This window comes from Chiloscyllium plagiosum, chromosome 9 (genome assembly GCF_004010195.1).
Source record: "Chiloscyllium plagiosum isolate BGI_BamShark_2017 chromosome 9, ASM401019v2, whole genome shotgun sequence".
Lineage (NCBI taxonomy): Eukaryota > Metazoa > Chordata > Chondrichthyes > Orectolobiformes > Hemiscylliidae > Chiloscyllium > Chiloscyllium plagiosum.
Genome location: NC_057718.1, coordinates 88,078,050 through 88,101,603, shown reverse-complemented (window position 1 = coordinate 88,101,603; position 23,554 = coordinate 88,078,050). Strand labels below are relative to the sequence as shown.

Sequence of the window (23,554 nt, the reverse complement as noted above, 5' to 3'; positions counted from 1 at the left end):
ACGTCGATTCTCCTGTTCCCTGGATGCTGCCTGACCTGCTGCGGTTTTCCAGCAACACATTTTCAGCTCTGATCTACTGCATCTGCAGTCCTCACTTTCTCCACAGCAGTTACCATACCAAGCTGTGACGCATCAAGATAGGGTGCTTTCTATGGTGCATTAAAAAAAATGGGTGAGAATCATTGTGGACATGCTGAATTTCCTTAGCCTTCTGGAGGAAGTAGAAGCATTGGTATGCTTTTTGTAACAAGCGATTCTTACACAGACGGCAATAGTGGCAGCCTTACAGCAGATGGCAGCCAAGAGAGACTATCCTGCACAATCAAAAATGAAAGCAAAGACTTCAAAATTAAGTTGTAGTAAGCTAGGTAAGTCTCATATCTCATTGATATTTCTTTATCTTCACAACAGCTGTAAGTTCAGAGCTTTAATAACAATGATGTTGCTGGATCCATTCAACACTGGATCTTAAATAGGGTAAAGCTTCACAAGAAATGATTTTGGCAAATCACTGACACTAATAGCAAGATGTTTTCTGGATGCAGGAAGTGGCATCAATTGTCAGCAGTCTTCAAATCTGAACTGCGGACTGAAAGTCATTCATGACCACTTACATGCAAGAGGAGATGGTACTTCAGAATGCGTTGCACTGGTTTGAGAAGGTAGGATCCCAGAGGTAGGGAGTGTTTCAAGGACTCCTGTTGTTCTCTGAAGAATTTGGCAAGCACTTTGTTTCTCATACACTCTGTTAACACTGCCACAGATCTGTAAGTGATCCAGAAAGATTAGTGACCCTTTTAAATAACTGACTTTGTGCAAAATAAATGGAATTTTTCTTTACTGTTACTTCAGTCTTTTATCAAGACTTTACAAGTAGTATTTTCTGTTTGGCCGATTCTAGAGGTTTGCTTCTTCCTGACTGGTGCGCTGAGGCCTTTGCATTTTTGCCTAATTTTTCCTTGCATGTCATCATTCAGGGTTACTGAATCACCTCAACAGCTGCAATGAACTTGGCAGATGTTGTAATCCACTGAAGCAGCTACAAATCCATTGTAATATTACTTGATCTCAAAAGCTGCAACATACTCTATATATCACATTGGCACACTGGAACTTAGAGCAGGAGTAGTCCATTTAGCACCACTAATCAACTAAATACATAGCTCACCACCTTTCTCATGCCTTTTTCTTCATAATACTCCTTGATATTTTGGCTGACTAGAAAATGTTTTGATTGCTTTCTTGAACATACTCAAGAACTGAGCCTCCACAGTTGTGGTAGAGAATTCTAAAAGGTTCATCAGTCTAAGGGAAGAAATTCTCCCACTCGTCAGTATTAAAGTTGCCTCTCTAATTGGGTGTACCCCAATTCCAGGCCTCCTAACCAGGAGGTACATCCTTCCTGCATCTACCCTGCAAGCCCGACAACAATTTTCTATCCTCAATAAGATCACCTTTTATTCTTCTAAACTCTAGGGTCTAAAGGCCAAGTCCGCTCAAAAGGACAATCCTACCATTCCAGGGATCAAGCTGGTGAATATTATTTGTACTCCCTCTATGATAAGTGGATTCTTAAGTAAGGAGCCCAAGACTGTACACAATTCATGTTATTGGATTCCTGAACAGTTGCTCAGAGCGCCAGTACTGAATATCGGACTGAAAAAAAATGGACAATGAAATCCTTCTCACCTTAAATATTAGGAGATGACATTTACATATATTAGTGCAACATAAAATATTTCAACAAATACCTTCCTGTTGAATAAGTTTTAGGCTCTCTGAAGAATCAAATGCCTTTAGAATTGTTCAACACACAAGCTAAACTAAAGCAAATGAACTCCAAAATTAGGTTTTCATAAACTCTTCAGCAGCTGACTGGGTTTAAATCCATTAGTTTGATCAAGGGGCTCAATAGGAAAGGGAGAGGTAGCACTACGACGATATCTGCAGAATGAACAGGCAAAAGAGAAGATCCAACTTCATTATTTCCTTGAAACAACAGATGTTGGAATTTTAATTAGCTCCAAACATGGACTTCCATAGCCAAAGGTTGCCTGACATTTTGGGGTGAACTTTAACCCCAACCTCACCATCAAACCAGCTGACAAGGGAGGCGCAGTAGTAGTTTGGCGCACCGACCTCTACACCGCTGAGGGACTTCCATAGCCAAAGGTTGCCTGACATTTTGGGGTGAACTTTAACCTCTACCAGCTGGACAAGTTGGAGGGGAGAAAACTGGTTTTATAACCCCTCCATTAATATTCTTCATTGATTCAAAAGCCACGAGGATCGCAAGGCCAGCAATCTACATGTTCTAATTAGCTCCCCGACAGCCAGGTTGAGTGAAAAGTGGCCTTTGAGCCACTTGAAAATACATGGGAAAGACAAGATCTGCACAGTGTAACAGGGCAAGCTTCAATGTGAGACAAAATTGGGCCACATCTTTTGCCACCTTACCTGGGATAGTTTGTACAGTATTGAGTGTAAATGTGAAACTCTTCACTCTGCACAAGAAGAAAGCAAAAATCAAACAAACATGCCAATGCAAAGTAAATCAGTTTTAGCTCCTTTGTCTGTCTAACTGCTCTCATCTCTGAGCTCTATCCCCACCTATCATTTACTCCTTAGCCCCTCCCCCACCATATCTGCTGTATATAAACAGACATTTTCCCAACTACTATTAGTTCTGAGAAGGATCACTTAACCAAAAAACATTAATTTTGATTTCTCTCCACCCACGCGCCAGACCTGCTAAGCGTATCCAGCAATTTGTTTTTGTTTCTGATTTACAGCATCCACAGTTCTTTTAGTTTTTATTGTCTTGGCATCCTGCAGAGAACATAGTACCCACAACAATCCCAACATTGATCAGTTTAATGAGTAGATTTGGAGGCAAGTGTAAGATTTGAGGAAAGAGTTTTTTGTTTGGTTCACAAGCAGTGCTGCTGGTGCTGAGCTTTTCCCCAACTCTTCCTTGCCTCCCTGGGCTGCTAGGTTTCTCAACATTTAAGCAACCTAGGCAGCCACACATAAACAAAGCATGTTCAAACCTCAGGTTCCCAGCCTCAATTTAAAAAAAAAGTAACTAACTTGGCTTCTCGGCAGGTATCCATTGCCTATCTCCTGTCCTGGTAACCCTGAACGTGGACTGGCAAAAGGTAGGCTTCAAGAAACCTCTCATCTGACCCAAACTCTGCTGTTTATTGGAATGATTTGTTTAATATATTCCAACCAACTAATATAGCTTATCTATGTTCTATGAGATTAGAGTGCGCCCCATGGAACATATGTCCCAATGACATATGGAATCTATTATTATTTCAACTGAAGGTAACCCAAACAAACATTAACAATACAGACTTGGTTTGAATTAAATTCTGATGAGAACCAAGGAAAACAAGACAATTTCATACTCCTGCGCAGAATGCACCTAACATATACACAGGAAATAAGGAAATCTCTAGCACATCAATTTTTCTTTATTCTGGATGTTTCTGAACAACTGACTCTGTTGACAACACCTTCCCAACCTCTAGTCAGAGGATGGCAAATGAATGCGACCATGATCATTTGCACATTCTCCTCCAAGCTACATATACCCTGACTTGGATCTTTCTCAGTTTCTTCACTGCCTCTGGATCAAAATCTGGAACTACCTTCCTAACAGCAGATTGTACAAAACTCTCATGGTGGACAGCGAAGAAGGTTACCTCAGATTACGACGGAACCTTGATCAGATGGGCCAATGGGCTGAGAAGTGGCAGATGGAGTTTAATTCAGATAAATGCGTGGTGCTGCATTTCAGGAAAGCAAATCTTAGCAGGACTTATACACTTAATGGTAAGGTCCTAGGGAGTGTTGCTGAACAAAGAGACCTTGGAGTGCAGGTTCATAGCTCCTTGCAAGTGGAGTCGCAGGTAAATAGGATAGCGAAGGAGGCGTTTGGTATGCTTTCCTTTATTGGTCAAAGTACAAGAATTGGGAGGTCATGTTGCGGTTGTACAGGACACTGGTTAGGCCACTGTTGGAATATTGCGTGCAATTCTGGTCTCCTTCCTATCGGAGAGATGTTGTGAAACGTGAAAGGGCTCAAAAAAAATTAACAAGGATGTTGCCAGGTTGGAGGATTTGAGCTATAGGGAGAGGCTGAACAGGTTGGGGCTGTTTTCCCTGGAGCGTCAAAGGCTGAGGGGTGACCTTATAGAGGTTTACAAAATTATAAGAGGCATGGATAGGATAAAGAGACAAAGTATTTTCCCTGGGGTGGGGGAGTTTAGAACTAGAGGGCATAGGTTTAGGGTGAGGGGAAAATTATAAGAGAGACCTAGGGGCAATATTTTCACGCAGAGAGTGGTACATGTATGGAATGAGCTGGAAGAGGAAGTGGTCGAGACTGGTACAATTGCAACATTTAAGAGGCATTTGGATGAGTATATGAATAGGAAGGGCTTGGAGGGATATGAGCCAGGTGCTGGCAGGTGGGACTAGATTGGTTAGGGATACCTAATCGGCATGGACAAGTTGGACCGCAGGGTATGTTTCCGCGCTGCTCATCTCTATGACTCTATGATTGTGCCAATTCAATGCAGTTCATCACTACTTTAAGAGCATAGTTAAAGACCAGGATGAACATTAACAGATAGTTAAGGAGCAATTTTTTAAAAAAAGTTTTCAACTGAAAGCTACTCCAATCTACCTTGCATTTGGAACCTTGCACAGAAAAGCAGCTACTTACCTTTGCTACAAAACATTCTGCAATTGCGACAGGATCACTGTCACAACTCTCTAGATCTTGTAACAGGTCACTAAACAAAAAGAGAAGAAAGTTACATTTTAATACAGAAACTAAGTCACAGATCTACTGACTAGTAACATAGATCTTGGAACATTGAGTCACAATCACCTTCTCAAGTGGAATTTGAGATGGGTAGTAAATGCTGGTCTTTTTAACTGGAATAATTTTTCCTTAACATTTTGATGGGTGGTAGTGGTTAGCACTGCTGCCTCAGTGCCAGGTACTTATGTTCAATTCTACCCTCAGGCAACTGTGTGGAGTTTGCACATTTCCCTTGTCTGTGTCGCTTTCCTCTGGTGCTTTGGTTTCTTCCCACAGTCCAAAGATGTACAGGGTGGGTGGATTGGCCATGCTAAATTGCCCATAATATCCACAGATGTGCAGACTAGGTCGATTAGCCATGATAATTGTTGCACTATGTACCCACTTTTAAATTCTTACACTGCTGTGGTTTGAACTCACAGTCTTTGGGTTATTAGTCTAGTAACATAACCATTGCACATGATAATTGGAAGGTTACTGGGTTAGAGTAAGGGGGTGGACCTGGGTGGCATGCTCTTCAGGCGCTGTAGCTGGACAAGCCACTCAAACTTATGCATTTGTGATGGATTTATGAAAAATGGAAATAAATGAGGCATGCTAGGTAATTGAGACAAACGTTGACCAAAGTGACTGTGCTAATAAACATGCTGCAGAATCCACTCACGCTACAGATACAGACTGACAGTATGTAATTGACCCAGCAGCTGCAGCCAAAACAATATAAACTCTAATTTGGAATTGAATAGAATCAACTGAATGCCATTCCCAGGACAATCTGAAATATTGAGTTGTTTACCAGACATGGAGGTGCCTCACATCCTTATTTGGAGAGGGCTACCTGACATACATGCACCCAACACCTCCAGAAATGCATGGCTAAGGACCAACCTGCCATCAACATGTCATTGCCTGGTTGGGTCCGATTGATTAGGGTGATCAAGCCCTGTTAGATCTATCAAGGACAGTCCCAAAAGTGGACAAAGACCAAGTATAAGAACCATTGCAATACCACCCTCAGGAGCAGTAACCAGAGACCAATCACTGAAGATAAAATACCAGGACCACTGGAAGAAGATGACCATCGCCACATGAATCAAGGCCAAGATCTAGTTTGGATTGAGTTTAAGAGTCGTGAGATCTTGTTGCAGCTCTATAAGACTTTGGTTAGACCGCTGAAAATGTGTTGCTGGAAAAGCGAGCAGGTCAGGCAGCATTCAGGGAACAGGAGAATCGACATTTCGGGCATAAGCCCTTCTTCAGAAATGGTTAGACCGCACTTGGAATACTGCGTCCAGTTCTGGTCACCCTATTAGAAGAAAGATGTGGATGCTTTGGAGAGGGTTCAGAGGAGGTTTACCAGGATGCTACCTGGACTGGAGGGCTTATCTTATGAGGAGAGGTTGACTGAGCTCGGACTTTTTTCATTTGAAAAAAGAACGAAGAGAGGGGACCTAATTGAGGTATACAAGATAATGAGAGGCATAGATAGAGTTGATAGCCAGAGACTATTTCCCAGGGCAGAAACGACTAACATGAGGGGTCATAATTTTAAGCTGGTTGGAGGAAAGTATAGAGGGGGTGTCAGGGGCGGGTTCTTTACACAGAGTTGAGAGAGCATGGAATGTGTTGCCAGCAGCGGTTGTGGAGGCAGGGTCACTGGGGACATTTAAGAGACTCCTGGACATGCATATGGTCACAGAAATTTGAGGGTGCATACATGAGGACCAGTGGTCGGCACAACATCGTGAGCTGAAGGGCCTGTTCTGTGCTGTACTGTTCTATGTTCTCTATGTTCTATCTAGTTGGTGGTATATGATCATCCAAAGGTAAGTTAAAGCACAAGATAGTTAAATTAGATTTATAGTGTAAATTGTTAGTTTATAGTATATTTTGTTGATATAGTACGAATTGTGTTAATTATTATTATTATTGTTATTATTGAGAGTCAATTCGCAGTTTCTTTGCTAGGTATAAGAGTTAAAACACTATTTTAGGTGCAACAGTGTGGACTTAATGGGTGAAACGGCCAGGTTCTACACTATAGGGATTCTTTGATTATGAAGTATATACACAAGTTTTCTGCCATTGCTCACCCACTGACCGTCCCCTTAATGCATTTTCCACTCACTTTAGACAACTTCCTTTATACGTTTGTAAATATCCCTATTTAAGTTAAGAACACTTGTTTATGACCAGAGCTGCTCTCCCTCAAGTGGAATTTGAAGTTCGAAATTCTACCATGTTGTAATTGCTGCCCCCTAGAGGATACTGAACTATTAATCCCATTCTCATTACAAGCTGTGATATTAGTCTAAAATAGCTGTTCCAAGTTGGATTGTTAAAGCAGTATGTTGCATACTTTCTGATGTACTCTACGGATTCAACTTCCATGTTCCCCCTCCCCATCTCATTTGTGCAATCAAATGTGCAGATTAAAAATTCCAATGACAGTTATAGTGCTCTTTTACACACCAACCTTATTTCCCTCTTACACTTTGTCCTACAATCGAGAAGCACCTCTTTAGGGGGCCTATGGATACCTGCAACCCCTTCCCCTTACTATTCCTCATTTCCACACAACTTGATTTCACATGATTTTTAGTTATTTCCATTTGTGCCATAAACTTATTTGTCTGGTTAGAAATGTGCACATGCAGATAAAGAGCCTTAAGCTTTCAATTATCATTACTCCTTACATTTGTTCTAACTCCTGCTTCAGTCTACTTATATTTTCTATCCATTCCTATTATATTTTGATTACCTTTGCATTCTCTGTACTTCTGCACTTTCAGGTCTTTGATTGTTTTAAAACTTCTCTCAAAGTGCACCACCCCATGCCCAATTTGTAGGTAGGTCTTTAAACTACGCTATACAAGTTACTAGGACAATGGTTCAAATAAAGCCCATCCAAACAGTTCTCGTTCCAGTCATACAGGCAATATCAACCTTTGAGCTATACATTTGCATCTTATGATGTCAATTGAGCGACTTAGGAACATAGCAACAGGAGTAGGCCATTCAGCCCTTCAAGCTATCCGCCATTCAGTAAGATTATGGCTGATCCATTGCTGAACTCTTGTCTGCCTTGGGCCCATATCCTTCAATATCCTTGCTAAACAAAAGCGTGCCTTGATTTAAAATTGAACAACTGAATTAGCACGACTGCCATTTGAGAGAAGAGTCCAAAACCTTCACTACTCTTTACATGTAGAAGTGCTTTCTAACATCTCTTTTGAATGGCCTAGCCTATTGTTCGGCTATGCTGTTTGGTCTAAAGTGTCAACCAATAGAAACAATTTATCTTTCTACCCTGTTTTTCCCTGTTTATATACTGAAAATCTTTATTTAATCACCCTTTAACCTTCTAAATTCTGGAGAAGGTGGCCTAAATTTGTCTAATCTCTCCTCAAAACCCCTGGTCCAGGTTTTATTTAAAACTGTGTTGAACCCCGCCCCTCCCCCCAAGGTCAAAGTATCCTTCCTAAGGTGTGGTGCTAAGATCGGCTCACAGTACTCTACATTGGGTCTAACTAGGGTTTTGTATCATTGCAGCGTAACATCAGCATCTTTATACTCCAGCCCTTTAGATATGAAGGTCAGCATTCCATTATCCTTTATGCTGGTTTGTGGTTTTTTTTAAAATATAAAGAAGAGTTATGCACCTGAACCCCCACAAATCTCATTGGCTATCCACTGTATTCAATTTGGTGCCTTCTTAAAACCCTGATCTATCCTTCTTTGGTCGAAAATGAACAAACTCATACTTGCTTACATGAAAATCCATGTGGCATTTTGTCCATTCACCTAATCTATCAATATCCAGTTGTAATTTTATGCTATCATCAATACTGTCTACAATGCTGACCAATTTTGTATTGTCAGCTATTTGGATATTTGATTTTTTTTAAATGCCATTATCCAAGTCATTAATTAATATGGTGACTAATTGAGACCTGAACACATCCTGCAGGACACCACTAGTCACGTCCTACCAGCTAGAGTATTTATCCAATTTTCCCCAAACTCTGGTTAGGTGGCAGGAAACAAATTTCCTATTCATGTCAATAATGAGCCCTTAATTCCATGGACTTCCACTTTAGCTAACAGTCTCATGTGGGGCTTTATCAAAAGCCTTCTTGAATTCTGTATAAATGACATCCATTGACTCACCTCTGTCCACAACCTTTGTCACTTCTTCAAAAAAAATTCAGTTTGTCAGGCATGACCTACCCTTCACAAATTCATGCCAACTCTCCCTAATTAACTGAAATTAAGGTGATCAAAATAATTTCCAATAATAATTTCCCCACCACAGATGACAGGCTAACTGGTCTGTAATTCCAGTATGTTTAATATCATGTGTGTTAAGTTTGGATTTTGAATGAACTGCCAGAGGAAGTGGAGGAGGCTGGTACAATGACAACATTTAAAAAGGCATCTGGATGGATACATGAATAGGAAGGGTTTAGAAGGATATAGGCAAATACTGGTAAATGGGACTGGATGAATTTAGGATACCTGGTCAGTATGGACAAGTTGGACTGAAGGGTGTTTTTGTGCTGTACATCTAAGAATCTAGTGACATGTGGGTTTTTCCCTACCTGTCTGAAGAAATTAAATTATCAAGTGGAGACCTTCTGTAGATATGGTGATTTTCTTTATAAAGTGTGTGGAGCCTAATTTTCAGAATTAATGGATTTTTATTTACCTTATATAGGTTTATAAAGTCATGAGAGGCATAGATAAAAGGAGTAGCCAAGGCCTTTTCCCTAGGGTAGAGGAGTCCAATAGACTTAAGGTAAGAGGGGAAAGATTTTTTAAAAAAAAAGGCAGCTTTTTCAGAGGGTGGTTTGTACGTAGAACAAACTGGCAGAGTAAGTGGTAGAGGCAGGTACAATTACAGCAGGTAAAAGTTTGTAGAGGTACATGAATAAGAAAAAGGTTTAGAGGGATATGGACTAAATGCAGCAAATGGGAATAGTTCAGGTTAGAAATGGACAAGTTGGACCAAAGGGTCTGTTTCTGTGCTGTAAGACTTCATGACTTAGCAAATCAAACAACTGTTTCTCAAAAAAGGTTGCAGTTAGAAATTTCTGAAAAAACAAAAGTCCTGAACCTTCTCAGGTCCCCTTTTAAATCCCCAAAGCAGATGACATTACGCTTCTACAGATTGGGTTCCATTATCAACGTTCTTTTGAATCTTCCCATTTACATACATATTACTTGCTGTGCCACCTAACACAATTGTAATAAACTTAATTATACAGTTCTCCATTCCCAAGTCATTTAGAAATAAAAATACACAGAACCTGTGGCTTCAAGTAAAAGAGGAAAGCATGAGTCACATCATATTATCCCAAGAGGGAGCTCAGTATGTACTCAAAACCCCTTCTCAGAAGTTGTTTTCTTTCCCCAACCACACCCCCATCCCAATTAGTCTGGGCAAAAAAAATTCTGGCTAAGTCTCATCACTGTTATATATACCTTTTAAAACAACTTTTATGGTTTATGAAAGCTGCTCGGAGTGTTACAGTAAACAGTCAATGAAAGAGACCAAACAGTGTGCAGCCATTGTAATAACACAGCTGCAAGTGTCCTTGTTTTCCAACTTGAGTTCAGATTCCTACTAATAACACATGAGTTTTGGTGGGCAGCATCAGGTGCTGTTTACTCTTAGTTAATGCTTTTATGTTATTCCCTATCTGCTTGACATGACATGTTCAAGAACACCAAATACTTCACGTTTAAACGATCAGCTTCATTTTAGTGCCATCAGCCCATCATTTAGGCTGACATCTTGCTGCACTGCCCTTCAGGATGTGACCATAGGCAAAGGCCCACCTGCCCTGATAAAAGTGGACAGAAAAGAAATTATCCTAACCAATATTTACTCCTCAACCAACATAAGCAGATTACACTACCATCGCTTTATCTGGGACAGCTTCACAGCAAAATGAGGTTCCAAATTTCCTACTTTACAAGAGAGAGACGACAACTACAAATAGTGCCTTACAGGCTGCAAGGTGCTTTGGAACGCCTGGAGTTGTGGAAAAAAAAAGACAAATCCAAGTTCTCCACAAATTATAATGAAAAAGCAGTACTGGAAGGAATAGAATATTCAATAGAAATTTATACAAAATGGATATAGACTTGAGAAAAAGTTACAGAATGAGAGAGATATTACAAGTGGAACTAACTGGTTAGCTGTTTTAAGACATCAGCACGGGCAGAAATGGGCTGAAAAGGTCTCCATGTAAGTTTATATGCAGGAAACACTCAGGGCAGTGGAAGCAGAGTCATAAATAAACATGTGAAAATTAAGAAAATGTGGTGTGGAGATTGTGACTAAGTGAACACTTTTCGGAGACCCAGCAACTGGACAGGGCAAAGACATTCCTCTTTACTGTCAAATTCTGTGATTAGACTACCATCTTAACACCTCCCCTCTCAGCCTTGAATGCCTTCTTAAATCATCCATTTTTGTTATTAGAATCATAGAATCCAATTAGTGCAGATAGATACAATTTGGGCCATCAAGTCTGCACTAACCCTCTGAAGGGCATCCTAGCCAGACCCACTCCCTGCATTTTACCATGGGCTAATCCACCCAACCTATATATCCCTAGACAGTAGATACAATTTAACTTGGCCAATCCACCTAACATGCACATCTTTGGACTGTGGGATGAAACCAGGGCACCTGGCAGGAATCCACACAGACATGGGGAGAATGTGCAAATTCCACACAGACAAACAGTCCCCAGAGCTGTTAGGCAGCAGTGCAAACCACTGTACCACCCCCAATTTTGTTTACCTTCCTGCTGCTTATTGCTCAGTGAATACAACAAATTTAGGTTATGCAACAAGACAATAATACAGCATCTCGCAGTTCTACAGAGGATTTTTGATCAAGTACACAGAGATCCATAAGGCAATTAAGACAGATGGTCAGAAACTTGATCGAAGTAGTAGGTTGAGGAACATAGGTAGGTAGGTAGGTAGGTAGGTGGGTGGGTAGGAAGTAAGTAAGTAAGTAGGGGGGAATTTTAGATCTTCAGGCATTAGCAATTTACTGCATGATCAATGTTGCAGCAATTAAGTCAGGACTATACAAGAAATATTCCCACAAACAACTTAATGACAATACCTTAAAAAAATTCAATTTGGAACAGGGAAAGCTGAATTAGAGTCAACTAGTTACCTGTACTTTTGAACTCTAACTTGCATTTACAATCTGAAGCCTTTTTGAGTTCACTAGATCAGGATTTACTCACCTATTAAATCGATAGATATCTCGGATGTTTCCAAACAGAGCCAAGCGTTCTTCTGTCCCCAGTGGGAGTTGTGATTGGTCAGTGATGCAGTCAAGATAGTCCTAAGAGCACAAGAGAATCAAGTTTATAGTCTAGTTGCAAGACATAGGTGATGTCATCTAGTTCAAACGCACTCGCATTCTTTCAACTCTTTTTCTCAGTTCATCATCAACGAAAAAAATTCCTTAATTCATACCAGAGTGCACAAAAAATTACTTTTAAATCAGTCACTAGGGGATCAATTGGGCTCAATGTGGCTCACTTACACTAGCAAAAAGCTGCACATATTTCATACACAGGAACTAATCTGCTGCAGAAAAAAAAGCACATTTGAGTGTTGCATTTTTTAATTGAATGAAACATTTTGGAGACAGGGTCTGTTTCTGTGCCGTACAGCTCTATGACTCTATGACAATTGCTTCCTGTTTCATTCCCCGTATTAACTCATCAGTTGTGTTGAAATTGCCACACAACCGCCCTTTTCTCATGCAGAACAAAATGGTTTCTCCCTTTGAAATTTGGTTTTCTTGCATCCGTACATTTTTGAAATGCAAAATAAAAAGCTTCCTTCAGTAAAAAGTCTGCACTACCAAACAACCAAAACATTCATTTCTTTTCCCATGTTGATGCCAATTTAGAAGCATTGCTTTGTGGTGTGGTACTTCCTAATATTAAGAACCGAATTTGCATTGCATTTTATACTGGCACAGGCCAATTGGCATAATTAGTCTATGTCAGTGCCTGTGCTTCCCACAAGTTACCTCCTGTTCTACTCCATTAACCCAATTGCCATACGCTTCTATTGTCTGCTCTCTCGTACTTACCTAACTTTCCCTGAAGCACATCTTTGCTACTCATTCCAACTAGTCAGTCAATGTGGTAGCAAACTTCACAATCTCACCATCCTTTAGCAAATCAGATTTTTCCTGAATCCTTTATTGATGCACTGGCTAACTAACCTTCATATTTATGACTAGCTTTAAAAACATGGTAGACTTAAAATGAGAAAGACCAGCTTAAAAGGGTGGATGTCGTTTTGAAAAGGAAGTAACCTGACACCCATGGCAAGCAGCATGTAAACAACAGTTTGAATAAGTAATAACTACAATTGGAGTTGTAAACAATTTGGAGACAAAAGGAGTGTAATATGCACCTTTTGCCAGTAACAATTTGATTGATCATAGACTAAGGACCTATTATCAATGGCAGACCTTTTGTTTGTTTGGTTCTCAGGTAACTGAGCAGCTTTGAGTTGGGTCTAGATCAGAGTGGTGCTGGAAAAGCACAGCTGGTCAGGCAGCATCCGAGGAGCAGGAAAATAGATGTTTCAGGCAAAAGCCCTTCATCAGGATCGAAGGCAGGGAGCCTCCAGGTTGGAGAGATAAATGGGAGTGGAGTGGGGCTGGGGAGAAGGTAACAAAAGAGTACAATAGGGAGGGGAAGGGGGAGGAAATAAAATAAGGAAACTGGTGAAATCCACATTGAAGACCTGGAGTTGAAGTGTTCGTAGGCGGAAAAGTCGGGTAGTGAGGGAGTGGCGGTGGAGGAGACCCAGGACCTGCATGTCCTCGGCAGAGTGGGAGGGGGAGTTGAAATGTTGGGCCATGAGATGGTGGGGTTGATTGGTGCGGGTGTCCCGGAGATGCTCCCTAAAGCTCTCTGTGAGATAAAGTGTCCAGTCTCCCCAGTGTAGAGGAGACCACGTCAGGAGCAACAGATACAATAAATGACATTGGTGAATGTGCAGGTGAAACTTTGATGGATGTGGAAGGCTCCTTTAGGGCCTTGGATGGAGGTCATATCCCTGCTGATGGGGTCCATTTGGGAGGTGGCAGAAATGTCGGCGGACGATGCGGTTTACATGAAGGTTGGGACCAGGGGAGTTCTGTCCTTGTTACGGTTGGAGGGGTGGAGTTTGAGGGCGGAGGTGCAGGATGTGGATGAGATCCATAAGAGGGCATCTTCAACCACGTGGGAAGGGAAATTGTGGTCTTTAAAGAAGGAGGCCATGTGGTATGTTCTATGGTGGAACTGGTCCTCCTGGGAGCAGATACTGCTGAGGCGGAGTAATTGGGAATGTGGGATAGCATTTTTGCAGGAGGTAGGATGGGAAGAAGTGTAATCCAGGTAGCTGGGAACAATTTACAGAAAGAATGAGGGGAGTTCAATTCTTCACCAGCTCAGGAGGGCACACTGTCTGCAGACAAAACTCACTAAACCCAAAAGAAAACAGTTTCTTTCCTGTGACAGTTGTAGCTATGACTTTAAACTGATAAATCAGAGACATTGATACATTTACCCTATACCAAATAGCAGAAGTATCCAGAGAAAGTGACTGAAGTGCTGCACAGCAGTAGAATAAGAATCATCTCGACAACATAACCTGGTAACAAAGACTACTGAATTGACTTTGGTATCAGATGTGTGGTCCAGCACATACACAACTCTGATCTCCTGTATCTGCAGTCCTCACTTTCTCCTACTGAATTGACATCCCAATTTTGCCCTCTGTCCTAACCTATTTTTAAATCTAGGTGTTTGTCTGCAAGTAAGGAAGAGTTTTTAAATTAGTAGCGTTGTGTGCCAATGGTTTATAAATCCTTAGCTGCAGCTAGAGTCTAACTACTTGCAATAAATAGTGATTCTTCAGTGCAGAATTTGCTGTGCACTTCTTAATTAATCTGGATCTGAAATTCAGGTATATTGGAGAATTTTGGATGCTTTATAAAATCCTGAACTTTTATTTCAAGTCCAGGAATAGCAGGGCTAGTTTTCAAGTGCACTACTCCAGTGAACTGTAACAATATTTATGCTCAGTATCAACTAACAAACTACTTCATAACTTTTCAAAACCTTTATCAAGTCAACCCTTAGCCTTTTGTTTCCTTCAGAGGCAGCACTAACCTATTTAATCTGTCAAGATGGTTATCTGTTGGTTGTGGTATAGTTTTTGCAAATATGTTCTTCCAAATTCTCTGGTATTTCCTTTTTTTTCTTTAAAGTGAAGATCAGAATTGTGCAAGGATTCTAAACATGGTCTAACCAAAATTCTAAACATTTTCTAGTTTCCAATCTTGTAGTTTTGTTCTGAGAAATTGCCTTAGCATAATAATACTGAAACAAACTTTTATTTTCTACTTACTGGTAGATTTATAGATCTCAAAAAAGGTTCCTATCATGTGACACCTTTAAAAGGAAAGGGTCAGAGCTGTTAGTTTTCCTCAGGTCTCAAACATCCAAAATCAAAAGGTCAACTCAATGTCTATATACCCTTTCTACATGTTCCCACTCCTTTCTCTACAGAATTACCAAGGCCTACTAAACTGGAAACAGCTGCACTCTAAATCAGAAATTAACATATAATACAATGATCCACCTGTAGTTGAATGACAACATTGCTTTTGGACAGACTCAATTGGAGATTTTCCTTTTGGGATCCATTGGCACAGTGCATCAAATGTCATGCTCTATTCAGACAGGTAAGTGTTCAAGGTCCTCAATTACCCCTACAACCTCAATACACAACTTCTCCCAGTGAGAAAATTCAATTGCAGAGGGATGAAGAGCAAAGCTACTCTCTGCTCCAGTTTGCTTCCTTTGACCAATTCCCCATGCAGGTAGAGGATGATCCATGATATTGGCAGTACTAAAGTCCACATTTGAGTCAGAGGACTGAGTCTACTCCACTCCATGTCAACATGATGATCAGATGAGGTATTAAACCAGAATACCATTGGGCTCCATTAGAAATGAACAATACCACAGCAGTATTCCAAAAGAAAAGGGTTTCTGGGATAACATCTGGCCTATCACTGCCTTCCTGTTTATAGAACCTTGTTTTGTGTAATTTGGCTGCTACATTTCCTAAATGCCAGAGACCAGACTTCAAAAAAGTATTGATTGGCTGTACTGTATCCAAGTGCCTTGATATTATGAAAAACTTTATAGAAACGGAAGTTTATTTCTGCTGGTCTGGTAATTATTCAACTGTCTATTCACTTTCTACAATCTCGACCATCAGGGAAGAAGGTACAGAAGCCTGAACACACCCACCAGCCGGTCTTGAAACAGTTTCTACCCTATTGTTGTTAGAATATGGAATGGACTCAAACTCTTAACATTCGCCTGTACTTGTGTTTTTGTCGCTGTTTACCTATTATTTACTTATCGATGCTACTTAACTATGCGATCTGCCTGTAATGTTTGCAAGACAAAGCTTTTCACTGTGCCTTGTACATGTGACAGTAAATTCAATTCAATTCACTTTCTAATAACTCAAACTAAACTTGATATTTACATTTTTTCCTGGAACTCAGAATTTCTTCCGATTCATGCAAATAGCATCCAACATGTAGAAGGTCTTGCATTCATCAGAATTATACCTTGGCCATCATTGATCCATCAGTAGGAAGTATTGTTTTGATCATTGGGGTTTTGAGTTTCCCTTTCTGATGGGACTTATCTAAACCATTGAGACGCTTCTAATTCAAGATGGCTTAATTGGCACCTGACTATTCTAATCATTCATTCAGCTTGTTTCATGATTTCGCCCTGGTTTGAAAGCCTGCCGTCTGTGAGGATTCTATTTTACCCATGAGCACTTCTAGCAGACACCTTTTGTTTTTATTTACTCCATCACTGCAACCTTTTGTTTTCCATTGGCATCTTTTGTAATTTAATTTCTCCTGGCTTGAACCCAAGCAGAGTTTCCTTTCTCATCTTCCCCATCACTTCCACCTCTCTTTTGTACTTGCTTAAAATTTGTTGTTACATTTTTAACTTTTCCCAGTCGATGGAAGGTCATTGACTGGAAATGTTAACCTTATGCTCTCTCCATAGATGCGGAAGTCGACTGATCATTTCCAGCACTTCGTATAGTACTTCTTTTTATTGTCCTGTTTCGCCCAGAACATTCACTGCCTTACACTTATCCAATAGCATTTACATAAGATCTTTATGAAAAGGTCTTGAAGTCTGGGTTTATTAAACGGTGAGTCTTCTGACAAAAAAATCCAATGGACAGAGCAGCATTTGTATAGATGCAGGAACAGATTGTCTACTCATCTGGACCAATGCAAAGAAGAAAATGCAGAACAAAAATGACAGTTTGTGGATGGAAGCTGCCACTATCCCTCTTTCCTCAACTAGATGCAACTGACTATTTTTGCTTAGAGTGGTAGAGGAATATCCATTTAAGAGACTTAAAGAAAACAGCACCTTAACAAAACAGTACATTCCTGCCCCCATTAATAATTAGGTGCAAGTTACATAAGCGAATTATTTAGTGACATAGGTGACACATCAGTCCCCTCAGAGGTCCAGAGCTATTCTCCCAAAACTTGCAATTTGGAAAGTCGCTGGGCACCAAAGACAAAAGTGGAATTTCCTCTCCCTAATGCGACGGCACTTGGCCGACAACTCAGCACCCTCATTTATGCATTACAATTTGTTGCTTGCTTTAAATATTTGGCATTCTTCAAATTATCTTAATGTAAGCAAAACTAAAAGCTTCAACTGTATCTCTTTTCTTAGCAGCAGTCTTTAGGTACGAACAATATTGGATAGGACATTGGGGAAAATTCCAAAAGTGTTGGCGGGGGGGGGTTCACCTGACAAATCTGAACAGCAAACAGCATCTGGTACTTATGAGCCTTTACTGCATTTCAGACCTTCATGCCAAAACTGTAACATCTGGACAGCCTCTCATTAAATGGTCCACAGCTTCTTGTAAAATCCACATAATTAAAAGGGGGTTATGATATCAGGGACTATGTAATGAAAGCATTGAATGCAATCTTCTGATGCTGTCAAAGCAAAAGGCGTATACCAGTCAAATCTTCCAATTGACGTTCACATAATTGGCTTCTTGTCTGGAAATCATGTGTATGGATAATTATCTTGTAATATTGGAATGTCTTTTTTGCCTATATCTGAACTTGCACCAAGATACATTCTCCCATCAATTATGCTCACAAACCTTCTATACTGGCACCTGATCAAGGAACATTTTAAAATTATTAGCCTCATTTACGAATTTTTTCATACCACTATTCTCCTCCAAACCCAGAACTTTCCCTCTAAGTTTAGATTTGGCATTCATCTACTCACAGTTGTTTAGGATGTGAACTTAAGAATGTGCACCCTAAACCTCTCCAGGTCCCTTTTTTAAAAAAATGTTCTACAAGACTTCTCCCCGTGTCGGCGTGGGTTTCCTCCGGGTGCTCCGGTTTCCTCCCACAGTCCAAAGATGTACAGGTCAAGTGAATTGGCCATGCTAAATTGCCCGTAGTGTTAGGTAAGGGGTATGGGTGGGTTGCGCTTCGGCGGGTCGGTGTGGACTTGTTGGGCCGAAGGGCCTGTTTCCACACTGTAATGTAATGTAATCTAATCTAATCTAAAAAAAAATTACAAGACTTTTGTCTTTTACCAATTTCTTAAGTCATGTGTTCTAACTTCTCCTGCGATTTGGCACCAAATGGTGACTGATGGTGTTTCTGCACTCAGCCCTATTGAGGGCATTATATAAATGCAAATCATCTTCCTGTGAACTATTCTCCCATGTGCTTTTATAAAGCACAAAAGATCAAGCAAACGATTTCAGCGTTCTAAAAAGCCTGGACGTATTCCTGGTAACAAGTTGAAATTCAAAGCAGGTCTACACTGTCCAGCAGGACTCTATCCTCACCACTGTGTAGGTCAACTTCATTGGTCGATTGATTACACTCTCCTTCGATAAACTAAGTGACACATCCATTTTACTGTTGGGGTGCAGAATAGGTAGATTTCTCTGTTTTAATACCAAACACCGGAAGAACGAGGTTCAATGATGTACAACTAACCAGGAAGAACAGTCATTCCTTCTCCAAACATTACTAAAGGGATCTTTTAACCTATACCTGCAAGAAAAGATGAATCCTTGACCTTTAGTCTAAAACTAAAAGATAACACCTGCAATTGTAGAATGCAGTCAGTAATGCAGAAGACCGTTGGGCTGGAAACAAATCTTTAGATTTGGAGGCCAGAGTCAAATGCAGGTCTACTGTGTGACAGCTGACTCAATCTGTGGAATCATCCACATATCAGGAAGCCCAGAAACAGATCTCAACTAGCCATTAAAAATACAGTGATTACATCAGCTGATTAGAGGCAAGGAGTCATGCAGCAAGTTCTCCCCTAAACAAGTCTACCACATACAAAGCATAAATCCTGTGTATGACGGAATAAAGCCCACTTGCTTGGATGAGTGCAGCTCCACATTCAAGCAGCTCCACACCACCCAGGACTAAAAAGGCCCATTTGATTAAAAAGCCTCAACCACCAACATTCACACTCTCCACCAATGCAGAGTGGTAGCAGTGCATAACATCTACAAAATGTATTGCAGGAACTCAATGTTCCTTCAGTAGTATCTTTTAAACAAGGACAGCAAATGCATGGAAACACTGTCACAGTTCCTCCTCTGTTGCTTAGTCAAATTTCTAAAACTTTGTTCTCGTAACATTAGATATAATGACACCAAACAGACTGCAGTGGTGCAAAAAGGCAGCTCACCAGTATCTCCAAAGGAAACTGAAGATAGGCAATAAATGCTGGCCCAGTCAGCAGCACCCATGCCACATGAATGAACTTCTATAAAAAAAAGTGTATCAAAACAGTCATGACAATAGGTGCAAGCACAACGTTGTCAATCCAATGAAATTAATTGTATAGATCTTTGTGAAAATAACAGCAATAGGTAATCCATGCATGACTCCTTCTATTTCAACTTTTATCACAATGCAATACAAACATTAACCAAGCTCTAGAGCTAGTGAATTAACAATAAATGAACAGCAGTATCAGCTAATATCTAAAGTCAAAGCTCAAGAGAACCTAAAGATCATATTAATGAAAACAATGAAGAAATGGTGTCCATGGGCAACACTTTAACCATCTCTTACTTTGATGGAACAAAGCCCTGATTCCAATCAAAGTGCTGTGGCTAACTCTCTTGGGAGCTCACCTGCATCGCTTAATTGGGCAAAAAAAAGAATTAAAAAAATTTTCTTCCGACATGCAAAGCTTCAAGAAATGAACAAGCTAATTTGCATTGATGGAGGAGGTCTCAATCCCAGGACACCCCTAGACACCAGCTAAAGCACTGATACTGAGTCACCATTTGACTGTAGGAAGCAGCAGCAGCAAATTTGTCCTCAAGGTTCCACCAATGTGATGATGTTGGCCAGGATATCAGGAATAACTGTTCTTACACACAAATACCAATATGGGAGCCTTCACCATTCCTCGAAGTAAAAACAGGTCCTGTCTGCTTCGTATCATCAGACAGGCTGTAGCTTCAACAGCACAGCACTCCCTCTATTACACAGGAGTATCAGAAAAGCCCAGATCTGGAGATAGAAACAATTAACAAAAAATAATATTTTTTCATAGCTTTCTACCTCTCTTCAGTTCCTAACAGACAATTGCACTTGAAATATTGCACTTTTCTTCTCCACAATGCAGTCAGTGGCTGAGATTTTCCAACATTGATTTCCAGCCCCACCCTCCTCCATAACCCCTTATTTCCAGGATCTATTTTACTTTTATTGGACTGGCCTATCAGCTTGACTTATGTTTAAATCTTTCAGTGGGACATGATTCCCTGCCTTCTTACACAGAGCAGAGAAAAACAAAGTATTCCCCAAGTAAGCCCCAAATGACATCTTGGCCTTGAACAAGCAAGAGTGGCATTGTACTAAATATGGTGCATTTAAAACATCAATCCACTGATGTGATAGCCTTGATACTTCAATACATTGATCTCCCATGTAGTAAGCAGTACCAAAGCAGTCAAAACAAGAGACAGCATTTGTTGTTATTGATTCAGTATATTGAAATGAGTGACAGATACATTATAAATGAAGGGCAGAAAAAGTCCATTCAGGCACACTTAGCCTGCCCTACATCACAATGACCAAATCATCATAGCCAATCGATTCTCCTGGCCCCAGTGTTGTAATTTCCCAGACAGTGGCAAAAAGGAAAAAGGTGGGAGGAAAATATTACAAAATGATAGTGTAGGAAATTCCTTTCCAACCACTTCATATCTCTTTAAATTGAGGGGTGATAGATATAGGACAGATGTCAGAGGTAGTTTCTTTACTCAGAGAGCAGTAAGGGTATGGAATGCTTTGCCTGCAACGGTAGTAGATTCGCCAACTTTAAGTACATTTAAGTTGTCATTAGATAAACATATGGACGTATATGGAATAATGTAGGTTAGATGGGCTTCAGATTGGTATGACAGGTCGGCACAACATCGAGGGCCGAAGTGCCTGTACTGCGCTGCAATGTTCTATGTTCTATGTTTAGAGTCAGAGACGTACAGCTCAGAAACAGACCCTTTGGTCCAACTCGTCCATGCCGTCCAGATATCCTAATCTAACTTAGTCCCACTTGCCAGCACTTGGCCTATATCCCTCTTAAACCCTTCCTATTCATATACCCATTCAGATGCCTTTTAAAGTGTTGTAATTGTACCAGTCTCCACCACTTCCTCTGGCAGCTCATTCTATACATGCACCATCCTGTGTGAAAAAGTGCCCATTAAGTCCCTTTTATATCTTTTCCCCCCTCACCCTAAACCTCTAGTTCTGGACTCCCCCACCCCAGGAAAAGACCTTGTCTATTTATCCTATCTGTGCCCCTCATGATTTTATAAACCTCTATAAAGGTCACCCCTCAGCCTCTGGTGCTCCAGGGAAATTGCCCCAGCCTATTCAGCCTCTCCCTATAGCTCAAATCCTCCAACCCTGGCAACATGCTTGTAAAAATTTTCTGAACCCTTTCAAGTTTCACAGTATCCTTCCAATAGGAAGACGACCAGAATTGCATGCAATATTCCAAAAGTGGCCGAACCAATGTCCTGCCCAGCCACAACATGACTTCCCAACTCCTATACTCAATGCTCCGGCCAATAAAGGAAAGCATACCAAACATCTTCTTCACTACCCTTTCTACCTGCAATCCTACCTTCAAGGAGCTATGAACCTGCACTCCAAGGTCTCTTTATTCAGCAACACATCCCAGGACCTTACCATTAAGGTGTATAAGTCCTGCTCTGATTTGCTTTTCCAAAATGCAGCACCTCACATTTATCTACATTAAACTCCATCAGCCACTCCTCAGCCCACTGGCCCATCTGATCAAGATCCTGTTGTAATCTGAGGTAATCTTTTCCGTTATCCACTACACCTCCAATTTTGGTGTCATCTGCAAACTTACTAACTATACCCCCTACGTTCACATCCAAATCATTTATATGAATGACGAAAAGTAGTGGACCCTCAGCACTAATCCTTGTGGCACATCACTGGTCACAGACCTCCAGTCTGAAAAGAACCCTCCACCACCACCCTCTGTCTTCTACTATCTAGCCAGCTCTGTATCCAAATGGCTAGCTCTCCCTGTATTCCAGGAGATCTACCCTTACTAACCAGTCTCCCATGAGGAACCTTGTCGAACACCTTACTGAAGGCCATATAGATCACATACACTGCTCTGCTCTCATCAAACCTCTTTGTTATATCTTCAAAAAACTCAATCAAATAAATGAGACATGATTTACCATGCACAAAGCCATGTTGACTATCCAAATACATGTAAATCGGTCCCTCAGGATTCCCTCCAACAGCGTGCCCACCACTGAGGTCAGGCTCACTGTCTATAGTTCCCTGGCTCTTCCTTAACACCTTTCTTAAATAATGGCCAACCTCCAGTCTTCTGGCACTTCACCTGTGACTACTAGTGATACAACTATCTCAGCAAGGGGCACAGCAATCACTTTCCTAGCTTCCCACAGAGTTCTAGGGCACACCTGATCAGATCCTGGGGATTTATCCACCTTTAACTGTTTCAAGACATCCAGCACCACCTCCTCTGTAATATGGACATTTTCAAGATGTCACCATCTATTTCCCCACATTCTATATCTTCCTTGTCCTTCTCCACAGTAAACACTGATGCAAAATACTCATTTAGTATCACCTCCATCTCCTGCTGCTCCACACATAGGCTGCCTTGCTGATCTCTGTTAGGCCCTATTCTCTCCCTAGTTATCCTTTTGTCCTTGATGTATTTATAAAACCCTTTGGATTCTCCTTAATTCTATTTGCCAAAACAATCTCATGTCCCCTTTTTGCCCTCCTGATTTCCATTTTAAGTATATGAAGGTTCCCCATGGGAGACTATTTAGCAAGGTTAGATCTCATGGAATACAGGGAGAACTAGCCATTTGGATACAGAACTGGCTCTAAGGTAGAAGACAGAGGGTGGTGGTGGAGGATTGTTTTTCAGACTGGAGGCCTGTGACCAGTGGAGTGCCACAAGGATCGGTGCTGGGCCCTCTAATTTTTGTCATTTACAT

At 40.8% G+C, this 23,554-nt stretch overlaps 1 protein-coding gene across 7 annotated transcripts in view; it reads right to left on the bottom strand.

The window, feature by feature from the left end:
- The window catches only part of LOC122553033 (pleckstrin homology domain-containing family G member 1-like), a 219,984-nt gene that overhangs the window by 36,888 nt on the left and 159,542 nt on the right, over positions 1–23,554 (bottom strand). For all 7 annotated transcript variants that reach the window (XM_043696473.1, XM_043696471.1, XM_043696472.1 and 4 more), the window contains 4 exons: positions 12,112–12,212; positions 4,736–4,805; positions 2,458–2,504; positions 615–765 (listed from right to left, as the gene is read on the bottom strand). In XM_043696473.1, coding sequence (XP_043552408.1) covers positions 615–765; positions 2,458–2,504; positions 4,736–4,805; positions 12,112–12,212 — 369 coding nt within the window. The remainder of the gene's footprint in view (positions 1–614; positions 766–2,457; positions 2,505–4,735; positions 4,806–12,111; positions 12,213–23,554) is intronic.